Source organism: Spinacia oleracea, chromosome 1 (assembly GCF_020520425.1).
Source record: "Spinacia oleracea cultivar Varoflay chromosome 1, BTI_SOV_V1, whole genome shotgun sequence".
In the NCBI taxonomy this organism is placed as follows: domain Eukaryota; kingdom Viridiplantae; phylum Streptophyta; class Magnoliopsida; order Caryophyllales; family Amaranthaceae; genus Spinacia; species Spinacia oleracea.
In genome coordinates, this window is record NC_079487.1 from 11,827,902 (window position 1) to 11,842,161 (window position 14,260).

Consider the following 14,260-nt stretch of genomic DNA (forward strand, 5'->3'; position numbering starts at 1 on the left):
CACGCAGCGAGGCCATGGCCTTGGCGCGCGCTGGGCCTGCCTTGCGGTGGGCCTGGGCACTGCCTTGGCTGGGCGCGCGTTTGGCTTGCTGGGCGATGGCCCGACTTCGTGCTGGGCCTTCGTCCGGCAGGCCTCGTCCGATGCTAATTCGTACGATACGCTTCCGATTAAATTCCCGGTTCCGGAATTCATTTCCGATACGAACAATATTTAATATTTCCGATTCCGGAATCAATTTCCGTTTCGAACAAATATTTAATATTTCCGTTTCCGGAATTATTTTCCGATTCCGATAATATTTCCGATTCTGACAATATTTCCGTTTCCGGCAATATTTTCGATTCTGGTAATATTTCCATTTCCGATAATATTTTCCGATACGTACCATGTTTCCGTTTCCGGCAACATCTACGACTTGGATAACATTTATATTTCCGATAAGATCCATATTTCCGTTTCCGGCAATATCATCGTTTCCGGAGTATTCATTTCTTGCCTGTGACGATCTCAGCTCCCACTGAAACCAAGATCCGTCGATTCCGAATATCCATAGATGGAGTATCTAATGCCATTAAATACTTGATCCGTTTACGTACTATTTGTGTGACCCTACGGGTTCAGTCAAGAGTAAGCCGTGGATTAATATTATTAATTCCACTTGAACTGAAGCGGCCTCTAGCTAGGCATTCAGCTCACTTGATCTCACTGAATTATTAACTTGTTAATTAATACTGAACCGCATTTATTAGACTTAACATAGAATGCATACTTGGACCAAGGGCATTATTTCCTTCAGTCTCCCACTTGTCCTTAGGGACAAGTGTGCATTTCCTAATTCCTTTGTCGCTTGATGCTTGCTCTTGAACATAAGGTAAGAGTTGTCATCCTTATTATGTCCAGAGGTGTTTCTCGGTTTCAGAGTTCAACTGATCAAATAAACAGATAATCATAGCCTATGATTCATCCGAGCACGGCCATGCATTTCACAGTTTCTAGCTCTCCGAGTGGCCTTGTACAACTTTTAAGCATCTCATCCCGATTTATGGGAGGACAATCCCAATCTTGTGATCTTGAGATTAGACTTCGTTTGATAGGTGATTACCTGAGCGTTGCCTTTATAGCCTCCTTTTACGGTGCGACGGTTGGTCAACGTCAAAGCAACCAGTTCTCAAACAAGTAATCTCAAATCACTCAGGTATTGAGGATTTAGTGTCTAATAATTTTAATGAAATTTACTTATGACAGATTTTCATCTCTTACAGTAAAGTTTCATAGGTCTTGTCCGATACTAGTCTTCCCAAAGTAAGTATCTATGCAAATGATTATGACATTGCCATGTCCACATAGTTCAAGAAACAGAACTACTAGTCATCTTGCATTCTAGTCGTCTAACATTTTCTATGCGTCCAATTTTCTAGAAAACTCCGACTAGGGACCATTTTCAACCTTTGACATTCAAGTTCACTTGATAGACATTTCTTAGTCACAGGACTGGTCCTGACAGTCTATCTTGAATATATCGTCAAATTTGAAGGGACTCATCATTTAATACTAAACCAAAATTAAATGGAATATGAAAATACATTTCATATATGATAAATGTTCAACCCCAATGTTTTATAACCATGGGCCTCAAACCCATCTTCTAAAACAATTCATGGAATTCAAAGCTATGCTTGATTTCCAGTGCTACAACGTGAGTGTTGCTTCTCACTTGTTGCATAGGTTTAGTTATCATGCTTTGCCAATCTTAATATCCTTTCATCGAATGTTCTTCGAGATATGATGATAAGATCTTTTGAGTGTGTTTATTTTGTGATCTATTCCTTCTAGCTACAAGAGTAGTTCTACGCATCTTGTAATGAAGAACCATCAAGTCAGAAGACATATGATCTACCCAAGTTCAGTGAAGAAACTCTTTAACATAAACAAACAACCCTGTTTTATTTCTTCTTAGGCAATAAGTACTTTTACTTCAACTGTTTAGGTTGCTAGTGATGCTTTGTTTGGATTTACTTATCCAAGCAGTTCACAGATATGTGGAAGACTTTCCAGTTGTATCTTAGAACATAGAAATTAATATTTAATTTCCCACGCAATAACTCATGGTCTCCAATCCATGTTGCCATTTCAAAACACGATGCTCTATAGCTCGTCCTTATCAATGGTTAACTTCAAAGGGTCTTGCTTGATCCTTTGCCAGTGTTTATGCGTGTAGCATCAATATTTAGCATATCTTTATTTCCTTGAATCAAGAACTATTCCTATGTACCTTTTCAAGTACCATAAGTATTCTTGATCTCAATCTAGTTGATCTTCACTTAGATCAATAGAGATTGGTATATGTTCGTCATGCCTAAAGTCATACGATACGTTTTTTTGGCGATCCTCATATTATATCATACATGATAAATTCTTTTGCAGAATAATTCCCAATTGAATTCTATTCATGTAACTTTAGCTCATCTAGTTTCAGTAGATACTAAATCCAGCTAAATTCTTTGACATATAATATAGGTTAAGAATCTTACTTAGATCCTTGGATGTTTAACTTAGTAAATGCTTATACATAGTTCAAACATTCTTTACTTAGATTTACTCACATGGGTCGAATATCTCCAATGGAGTTATTCGTGTTTGATTTAGTAAATGCCATTACTTAATCTAAAACAATATTATAAGATCTTTGTAAATAGATCTTAGTACCCAGTATGAACTAAGTTTCGCCTTGGTCCGTCATTGATGAATAATCTCAAATATAAGTATTTAGCATTTGAATGTTATTTCACAATAGAGAGATATGTGTGTGATACACATAGGACCAATTAAGTTTTATGTACTCCCACTAAACTTCTTATATATCTATAAGAATCATGTACATTTTATGAAACTAAAATACTTATTAGTTTCACTAAAATACATTTCTAATTCCCAATTGCTTGCTTAAATCTGTACTTAGATTTTATAAACTAGCTTTTCTTTTCAAGCATTTATTTGGATCCACAAATCCTATGACATACCATGTACATAGTTTATTCTAACATTTGATTGAGGAATACGTTTTGTCATCCAATTGTCATATGTACCAATATGCAATCATTGCTTGAGTTATAGACTTGAGCATTACGATTATGCATGAGGTTTCAACACAATCCATGCCATGAATTTGCTTGTAACCTTTAGCAACTAATCTAGCTTTGTGTGTGAACACAATTCCATGTTTGTTGGTTTTTATCCTTAAAACAATCTTGCAACCAATAGGTGTGAAACTATTCTTGCAAATCAACAAAATTTTAATTTTGTCATCAAAACATTGAGTATGTTTTATGGCCTCTAACCATTAAACATTTGAGTCTATATATGGCCTCTAACCATTTTAGGGAATTTGGGTTTCGTCATAGCTTTCTTACAGGTCACAAACTCATTAATTTACATGATAATAGTTTGACTGCAAGTTGTAGGTTTCTTCACTATCTAATAGAAGAATATCATAGTTTCATTGACCAGAACTCTATGTTTCTTTACTATCTAATAGAAGAATCTCATAGTTCCAGTGACTTGAACTCTATGCCTACTTGGGTATAGAACATCAAACAACAGAATATCAATAGCCACTTGAAAGTCCTTTGAATATTCTGTTCTCCTTGAAGCACTTGTAAAGTCTTCTAAGAGAAGTCTATTCTTTAAAGCCACTTCTAAAGTCCTTAAAGAATAAGTTCGGTTTTTCTGAAGCTCTTTGAAAAGCCTCCGGAATGTCCGTTTATGTTTGTTGTTCGCCTCGAAGACTTTCGAGGTCTATTTTCTCCCACTTGTCATTTTGGAAACGAATCTCCAAAAGGACATTATTTCGAGCAAACAAACATTATGTTCTCAAAAATTCGTGGTAGAAACAATACCCTTGTGTCTCATTTGAATAAATCACAATGAAACATATATCTAGACTTGGGCCTTAGTTTGTTGAATAACAAACACTAAGCTCCCACTGAGTTTTGCAACTCTCTAGATATATTTTATGAAAAGTGCTTTGATGAATTTGGTTTAGTTTGGTGGTAGTTGAGCATTTTGTTTTAGAAATTATAGGAAAAGTCTTTATGATCCATCATTGATCGAATCAAGTACTAATTGACTTCGATTATTCCAACTAAGATATGCCATATCTTATGGACCTAGATTGTGAAATTACAACACACAATCATTGATGATCATATTTGGTCTTAAGTAATCATCAACATGATCTAACCTAGATCTTTATGATTTCTTACCAAGTGGGATTTATACTTCTGAATCTTTGAACTAGCCAAACAGATTCAAACTTATATCACATTGAGTAAATAAACCTATATTCACTCAAATCTGTGTGAAATAATAAAGTCATAAAACCTTTCTTTAGCTTTGAACTCTATTGTCTAGGCGTTCTAACAATAGTTCATATCTTTTGTTACTTTCAACAAGTAAGACTAGTTGTCTTAAAATGATCTAGAAATCAATCAACTTTCAAAAGTCCATAAAAATAGAGCTTTTGAATGTTAACTTGTTGATATGGTCTAAGCAACAATGCCAAAGATTAGTGGAACTCAAATCGAGGGGTTGATTTGAACCTAGTAAAGTTCTTTAAAGAGTTGTTTGTTTTAATCAAGCATATTGACTCAACCTGTAATTGACCATTTCATTCAAATAAACAAACAAACATTGTTTTTGTTTTTCTTGAATATGAGTCTTTCTGTGTTTGAAGCAGAAATTTAGGTATGCTGATTATGGAACAAAATAGCCATTAAATTCCAGCCTTTGAAAAGGACTTAAAACAAACTTAGATGACCCTACAATTAATGTAGCAATGCCATGCTTCATTTCCCACTTGTAGGTCATTAGTGTATCCTAGCTTCCATTGTTTGAGTTATTACCGAAGTAAGAACCTCAAGCGGTATATGATACCAAGGAAGTTTGATTGCTAGGTCACTTCTCTTTAAACATAAACTTATAGGTAGAAACGGAATCGTAATTCCTTTCATTTGTTCCTCGTTTTCCTACTTCTTGTACCCTTTCTTATAGTCTTAAGAATTGAATTCTTTAGTGTTGACTTTTATACTTTGTTAGACATGTCCAATGTCACCCCCAACAAGGTTCTTTACCATTTAATTTATGTTGAACGTTCTGTTTCAACTAGATGATCTTACCAGAAGCTTCTAAAGTTCTCTAAGCATCGATCTATTCGAATGTCTAGGGACTAGACTCATTCGAGAATTAAATGGACAAAGATATTAGGTTGTTAACCATTGGTAAAGCTGAGCGTATTAAACTCAATGCTTTATGATCTCAAAACTACAGTGTATTTTGAATTCACAAGCACCAATTGGTTTGCCATTCGATTTTGATATTCGAAAACAACCATAAAAGTCGATATAAGAAACATACATTTTAAATTGCTCACTTTCTCTCTTTTCCGTGAATCGTTCTTGGATTCACTACCAATCGAGGAAATTTACTGTTACCTTTCTAAAAGGATTTATTGCAGTGCAAGATATTTAATTATAAACAATAATTAAAACATACATTGAAGCATGCAAAGTCTAAACATTTATCATGAGTAATAACTTGAAAATTAAAGCAATCATGCAATTTCAACAAGTTATTAGCATTTTATTCGAATTTATTGTTCCGGCAGGTGTGAATAAAATGATTCCAAGATCCTAAAATCATTGAAGAACTAAGCACAGTTTGTCGACTTAATCCTAAAACATCTTAGGAAAGCAAAAGCCTTTTGCTAATAGTCTAGAAACTATTCTTGGTTGATAGGTACGTCTAAGAACTTATTAGGTAAACCTATCGATTTTGCCACGACATAAAAGGACTCCTTACTTATATCGTTGAGTTTCACCAAAACTAACATGTAGTCACAATTATTTGTGTACCTTGCCCCTTTAGGACCAATAAGTAACACCTCGCTGAGCGAAAACTATTACTAGATTGATGTAAAGGATATCCAAGCAAGTGTATATTTTGGCATGGCACCTTTTAACTCAATTTTTAAGTTTGGAACTTAAGGCTCTTACTATGTTGGTTAGATTTTAAGTGAACTAAAATCCTTAATCATGCAACATAATCAAGCCACAATCTCATGCATAATTAAGACATATTTAAAGCAATAAATAACTTAAAGCATGCATAAGATAAATGTGATCTAGTATGGCCCGACTTCATCTTGAAGCTTTAACTTCAAAGTCCGTCTTGAAAATCTCCGTGGGAGGCACCATTTTCTTCAAATAGGATAAGCTATAATTAAAACTAATTACAACTATTTGATGGTACGCATACCATATTTGAATTGAAAAATAACTTTGGTACTTTAGACCAATTACATTCAAATTAATGGTGCGCAGACCATATTTTCTATCCTATTTGGGCCATACTAGTCACTTCATAACCTGCAAAACAGTACATATATAATATATACCATTCACCCATTCATTATCATGAATGGCCCACATAGCTGGTTAGTAAAACACATTATGCATCACGTAAACATTTGCAGCAATTAATCAAGGGCACCAATAATCTACCAATTATTCAGTCCTTATTAATTCTAATCAAGTTGTTTTAACCTTAAGGATTTGTAGACCTAATCAAGAGTTTATGACTAAAAGGGCTCCCACTTAAACCAATAAATTCGTATGTTTTACTAATTTTAAACATAAAAATGTATTTCTAGTCTAACCGGAAACATACAAATTTAATTAAAATTTAAAGCTCATATGAATTTATAATTGAATCCAAAAAGTTTAATTTAATTTCAGTCGTATTTAAATTAATTCATGATTTTAATTTTAGTAAAATAATTAGAATAAATAAAATTTATTATAATTACAAATATTCAAAATTAAAATCCAAGAAAATAATTTAAATTATTAATTTTAAAATTAATTAAAATTACGTAAACTGAAAATTTTCAAATTAAACATTCAAAACGATCTAATCGCAACGCAAACACCCTACGCATTGCACGCCCATGGGCCGCACGCACACAGCCATCGCTGGCCATGTACGCGCAGCCCATGCGCTCGTCGCATAGCTGCTGCATCTCCATCGCAAGCCATCGCACGCTGTGGTGCTCGCTGCGCGCGCGCCAACGCTCGACGCACGCGAGCCATCGCTCGCTTTGCGCGCTCGCCAGCGCACGCTGCGCGCGCTCCATCGCTCGCTGTGCGCGCGAGCCATCGCTCGCTGTGCGCGCGAGCAATTGCGCGCGTTCAACGCTGGGCGCAGCGCTCGTGGCACGCGAGCTTGCGCTCGCTACGCGCGAGGCTGCGCGCGCTTGCGCGAGGCAGTGCGCGTTGTGGCGCAGCTCGCTTGCTGCCCACACGCGACTGTCATGGCTTGCCTTTCGCCCATGCCCATACGTCCATAGCTCGTGGCCCACGACACAAGGCAGGGCTGTTGCCTTGTGCTCGTGCACCATGCCTTGCTCATTGCATTCGTGCCGCATGGGCGACGAGCTCCCTTGCTCGTCGTCGCATGCCCGCACTATACAACACCCCTTAAGGGTAACACGAAGCGTCCATTGCTTTGTGCGTGCAAGTTATATGAACGAATCGCATAAAAAATTTAAAATTTATATTTAAAATTAATGACAAATTAATAAATAATATAAATTTCATAATTTTAGGGCGAAAAATCGAAAATTTATTATTCAATTGATTTCCGATTATTATGGATTCAAGCCTAGGTCATAAAAATTTAAAATTTATCATAAATTTACAATTTTTATGGTGGTTTTTAATCATAGGTTTCTAATTAAATTATAATTAATTATGAAAATCAAATTAATTCTAAATTATTCTAATTTTCAACAAATTAATCATAATTACAAATTAGATTGCATAATTAACAAGGCTAGGCATTCAAACTTGTTAAACATATACAGTAGGTCAATCAAAAATTCAAGATTTATCAACAAGAATCGCAAATATTTAATTTAACATCTTAAATTTACGAAATTTTGCATTCAAAAAACTAAAACCTTCGAAAAGTCATAGTTAGGCTTCGAATTTGAGAATTCTGGGTTCGGCAGAAAAATACTGTTTTTGTCAAAATTTTAGAATGCCTTTTACATGCGGAATTGACACAAAAATCACTCGATTTGGATGAGTAACGAAGAAACTGCCGAAAAACTGCGTACGTATAATTAAATAAACGCAATTTGCAATTAATTAAAAATTACGAAAATTAATCACCCCTTTTAATTCTTGCAAATTTGTAATATTTAACCATGTTCATGCAATTTAGATTATGAAAATAATAAGAGGCTCGTGATACCACTGTTAGGTTATGATACATATGACAATTCATAAATCATGCGGAAAAACCATTTAGCCAGGAACACATATTATTTACACATAATCATATAGCATAATTTAGATGCATACTCTTTGTTGCGTGCCTTCCCTAGCTGCGCCCGAACCGAACAAGAACAAGCCTTTAGGACTCCAAGTGTCGTCCCTCCGTAGATAGTCCACAGCACGTCCGGATCCGCCTTAAGATTGACCAACTAGAATCGCCCTTAAGGTACTAGAATTTTCGGCACTCTTAGGTAAGAAATATGGCTGAATTTTTCTCTCAAAACTCACTTTGAATACTTGAATTAATCTCTCAAAATATGTGACCCTAGGCACGTAATTATAGAGTTATGGAAAGGGAATTGGAATCCTAGTAGGATACGAATTAATTAAACTTAGAATCCTATAAGAACTCTAATTAATTAATTTATCCTTTTAGGAATAGGAATTTAATCATATACTAATTCTAATAGTTTTAGGAATCGTGCATGAACACAAACTCACACACACACGGCAGCCACGATGGGCCGCCCATGCGTGTGCGTGCGAGCAGCAGCCCACGCAGCGAGGCCATGGCCTTGGCGCGCGCTGGGCCTGCCTTGCGGTGGGCCTGGGCGCTGCCTTGGCTGGGCGCGCGTTTGGCTTGCTGGGCGATGGCCCGACTTCGTGCTGGGCCTTCGTCCGGCAGGCCTCGTCCGATGCTAATTCGTACGATACGCTTCCGATTAAATTCCCGGTTCCGGAATTCATTTCCGATACGAACAATATTTAATATTTCCGATTCCGGAATCAATTTCCGTTTCGAACAAATATTTAATATTTCCGTTTCCGGAATTATTTTCCGATTCCGATAATATTTCCGATTCTGACAATATTTCCGTTTCCGGCAATATTTCCGATTCTGGTAATATTTCCATTTCCGATAATATTTTCCGATACGTACCATGTTTCCGTTTCCGGCAACATCTACGACTTGGATAACATTTATATTTCCGATACGATCCATATTTCCGTTTCCGGCAATATCATCGTTTCCGGAGTATTCATTTCTTGCCTGTGACGATCTCAGCTCCCACTGAAACCAAGATCCGTCGATTCCGAATATCCATAGATGGAGTATCTAATGCCATTAAATACTTGATCCGTTTACGTACTATTTGTGTGCCCCTACGGGTTCAGTCAAGAGTAAGCTGTGGATTAATATTATTAATTCCACTTGAACTGAAGCGGCCTCTAGCTAGGCATTCAGCTCACTTGATCTCACTGAATTATTAACTTGTTAATTAATACTGAACCGCATTTATTAGACTTAACATAGAATGCATACTTGGACCAAGGGCATTATTTCCTTCATAGACTGGCAACATCATTGAGGACTGGAGATAATTGATGATGTGTATGACCATCCAAAGAATTGAGAATTTTCATTAAGGACAAGGCATCAGTTTCTAATTCCAGTTTGTCCACCTTATATTCAATTGCCATAATCAAACCTTCTCTGATAGCAAGCAACTCAGCAGCAAGAGGAGTTACAACATTGAATTTACTGGAAAACCCCATAAACCAGGTGCCAGAAGATCTTCTGAAAACACCACCACCTCCAGCAATAGTATGTGCAGTCCATGCTCCATCAGTATTGAGCTTCAGGTAGCCAGAAGTTGGGGCAGTCCAAACATGCTTGGCACGAGACAGCACTCTCATTGGTGCTTTTCCTTTATCCTGCAAAATGGTTGAAGTAGAAATCCAATCCACATAAAAACTATTATAAACTGAAAAAGGTTTTATCATTTTTTGATCAAAAACAGCCCTATTGCGAGATTTCCAAATATGCCATATGCCCACAACAAACAACACTTTCCAGTTCATATCCTGAGCCAAATTGAGAGTCAACCAGTCCCTCCAATTGGTATTAAAGAAATTAGATAAGTTCAGACTTTTAGGAGCTGTTAATCGCTGGAAAACAAAATTCCAGAAAATACCAGATTCCCAACAATCTCTGAAAAGATGGAGATGAGATTCAGAGTGAGTTTGACATCTACAACAGATTGGGGAAATAAATTCTAAAATATTCGAAAGTTTCTGAGCTACAGGGAGAATTTCATGGCAACAGTTCCACAAAAGCATTTTGTATTTAAAAGGAGTTTTTATTTTCCATAAACTCTTCCAAGGGAAAACAGTGGGATTATCAAAGGATTGAGACAGAGAATTTGTTTGAAGAGAATAAGCTGATTTGACAGTAAAAGAACCATTTTCAGAATACTTCCATCTAATAAAATCTTCTTGATCATCATGCATGGATAAAGGAGTGGAAAGAATAAGGTTACACAAATCAGTTGGAATTATGTGACTTACATTATCCAGATACCATTTCCCATTTCTAATAATATTACTGACATACCAATGGGACTTAGACTCGGGAATATCTTTATCAATTAATTTATAAAGAGGGCCCGAACCGACCCAATGATGATACCAAAGCGAGGTGGACCTTCCATTTCCTATTCCTATAATTATCCCCTTTTGAAGTAGAGATCTACCATGAAGAATATCTCGCCACATAGGAGAATGATACCCATGGGGAATACAATCAAATAAATTAGTACGATTAAGGTACTTTTCTTTAAAGAGACGAACCCATAGCTTATCCGGACTAGTTAGCATTTTCCAACAAAGCTTGGCCATAAAGGCAATGTTCCAATCTTTAAGTCTCCTTATTCCAAGACCCCCTAAACCCATAGGCCTAGTGACATTTTCCCAAGACGTTCTAGATATATAACGAGATCGATCTACTTTATTCCAAAGAAATTGCCTACAATTCTTTTCAATATTATTTAAAACCCTAGTAGGTAAGATAGTGGTCTGCATAGAATACAAGGGATAAGTGTTGAGAACTGATTTAATTAACGTACAACGACCAGCCATATTTAATAACTTACTTTGCCATCCCCTAACCCTATCTAAGGTTTTATCTAGCAAGCCCAAAAAATTTGAAATTTTCAATTTATTTGGCCTTATATCCACCCCTAGATATTTTCCAAAGGAAGATGTAGTATTTAAACCATAAGTAGCAGCCACTGAATTACGAACTTGATGACACATTTTTGCAGGAAAAACCAAGGAAGATTTATTCATGTTAATTGTAAGACCTGAAAGATTACTAAAACTGTCTAGCGTGTTCATAATAACAGACATATTATCAGTGGTGGCCTTTCCAAATAAAAAAACATCATCCGCATAGAAAACGTGGGAAATGGAAATAGATGATGAAATTTTAAGAGGTTTCCAGTTCCCATTATTAACCTCTTCCTCAATTAGAGTGGAGAGCCTGTTTAAGCATAACACAAAGATATAAGAAGACAATGGGTCACCCTGTCTTATTCCTCTAGTAGGTGCAAAGTCATTAGTGATCTCACCATTCCATAAGACTGAAATTCTAGGAGTAGTAATACAGCACATGATGAGATTAATGAGTTGATTAGGGAAATTAAAACCTATAAGAGTATCCCGGATAAAACTCCATTCAAGACTATCATAGGCTTTAGAAAGGTCAAGTTTTAAGGCCATGATATTTTTACCCTTCTTACACTTATGAAACATATGAGCGACCTCCTTCACTAAAATGACGTTATCCTCTATGCCACGGCCTTTAATAAAACTCGATTGAAAAGGACTTATTATTTTATCCAAAAGCGGTCTTAAACGGGATGATATAATTTTAGTAATAAGTTTATAAACAGTGTTACATAAACCTATGGGTCTAAAATCTGACATGGATTCAGGATTATCAGTTTTTGGAACCAAAGTGATGAAAGATTTGTTAATATCCACTGGAATATGACTACTACTAAAACAAGACTCACAAAACCTGAATAGAGAATCTCCTATAATGTCCCAATATTTTTGGAAAAAAACAGGTTGAATTCCATCTGGACCAGGACATTTAATGGGATCCATCAGACTTAAATTTAAATGAACCTGTTCCTTAGTTAAAGCTCTATTCAACTACAAATTGTCTATATCTGAAAGAACAGTTGGGAATTGATGCTGATTAATTCTCCTACTAGACAGATGGGTAGTTTGAAACAAGGACTGAAAATGATTACTAGCCAAAACTTTTAATTCATGTTGATTTGTAATCCAATTACCATGTAAATCCCTTAAGGCAAGCACTTTACCTCTACTTTTCTTAATTTTTGCTAAAATATCAAAATATTTAGTGTTGTAATCTCCAAACTTTCTCCAGTTAATGCCTGCTTTTTGAGCCCAAATAATTCTTTCCTTCCTAAAAATATCATTTAGTTGGAAGAGAAGCTCCTTTTCTAGGTTAACTAGATACCCAGAGTAATGATTAGCAAGGGCTTTTTGAATGCCATCAATACGGGCAATCAATCTACGTTTCTTAACATTTAAATTCCCAAAGATATTATGCACCCAGCTCCCTATATTATTAAGAAATTTATCCCTTCCCAAAATAAAACAATTCGAATCATTAATCCAAGCATTAGAAAAGAAATCTTTAAAGTTAGGGTGTTCCATCCACACCTCCTTACATCTAAAAGGAAAAGGGCCAGCAATTCTAGGATTATCTAAAGAAATAATAAGAGGAGCATGGTCCGAATAAGTTCTAGGAAGATGACTCACCTTGGTATGAGGGAATTGCTCCAACCAGCTAGCATTGAACAGGGCCCTATCCAATCTTTCTTTGATCATATCCGCTCCATCCCTTGAATTTGTCCAAGTGTACGGATTTCCATTAAAACCCACATCCACCAGACCAGCAGCGTTGATGAAACTTTGAAGATCTTGACACTGAGAAGGCCGAAAAGCCCTACCACCCATTTTATCAGCTTGAGAGATGACCTCATTAAAGTCACCCATCACCATCCAAGGAGTTTGAGATGGTGGAAGATTATCTTGAAGATTTCTCCAATTTTCATGCCTTATTCTAGGAAGAGTTGATGCATGCATACCCGTAACCAGCACCTCAGAAGAAACATTTTGAAAGTGAAATAAAGCATGAAATTGGTTTACCTCAGCTGTATACATCACCAAATCAACCACCTTTTTCCAGAAAATCCAAATCCCTCCACGCTTACCAGTTGAAGGAATAGCTTTGAACGCATCAAACCGTAGCTGCTGCATAACCTCCTTAGCTCTATCTTCTCCACATTTTGTTTCCAGCAGAACCAGAATTGCTGGGTGTTGAGAATCAATAATTTCCCATGCATGGGGCAAGAAACCATCCCTAGTAGCTCCGCGAACGTTCCAAACACAGATTTTCATGGAAAGGTTTGGTAAAGGACGCTGAACCGTCACTTGTGGAGCATTCATAGGACCAGCATTAAGTGCGAGGTAATACTCCTCCCAATCCTTCCATTCTTCCGTGATTCCCATCATCCCCAGATCCTCCAGTCTGATTGGAGTCAAGTACGTGAATATTCGAAGCGGGTCCATGAGTTTCTGGTAATAAGTTGCTTGAATCTGAACCCCCACCACCTCCTCTTGGGAGATGTATGTGACTGTATGGCGAAGTGGATGCCCCATATCTCGTCCTTCTGTTACGAACAATAAGGGAATTTGCTTGTCCTCGTCCAATTGCACCGGTTTCCGATGTGTACCCAGAATTGTTGGATTGAAGTCTGGACTTGCTCCTGTCAATGGTGGCCTGAACTGTGGTCTTGGCGGCGATGGTATCATCAACTCCAACCTTGGTCTGATTTGCTGCCTCTGAATTTGAATTTCCTCTCTCTGTTGTAGCGTCTCCAATAAGCTCAATGGCTCCTTCAGCTCCGACCGTGGTGGACATGGTGCCCTCACTGTCGCACATAAGTTCATCGATGGTTGAGTTGGAAATAAATTTAAAGTTTCCGACTGGGCATTCGGACCCAAGGAGGTTGTCATCTCCGCTATTTTTGTTGGTTCCCTCCCCT

The 14,260-nt window shown here is 36.9% G+C and overlaps 1 protein-coding gene across 1 annotated transcript; it reads right to left on the reverse strand.

Moving 5' to 3' along the window:
- Nucleotides 1-12,332: 12,332 nt before the first annotated feature.
- LOC130462782 (uncharacterized) lies at nt 12,333-13,661 on the reverse strand. Its single transcript, XM_056831695.1, has one exon. It carries the CDS (start codon nt 13,659-13,661, stop codon nt 12,333-12,335), a length of 1,329 nt encoding a protein of 442 aa, XP_056687673.1.
- Nucleotides 13,662-14,260: the final 599 nt, after the last annotated feature.

Bases quoted from the DNA above. Each gene is read 5' to 3' on its own strand.
- LOC130462782 (XM_056831695.1), bottom strand. From the start codon at position 13,661: ATGAATGCTCCACAAGTGACGGTTCAGCGTCCTTTACCAAACCTTTCC.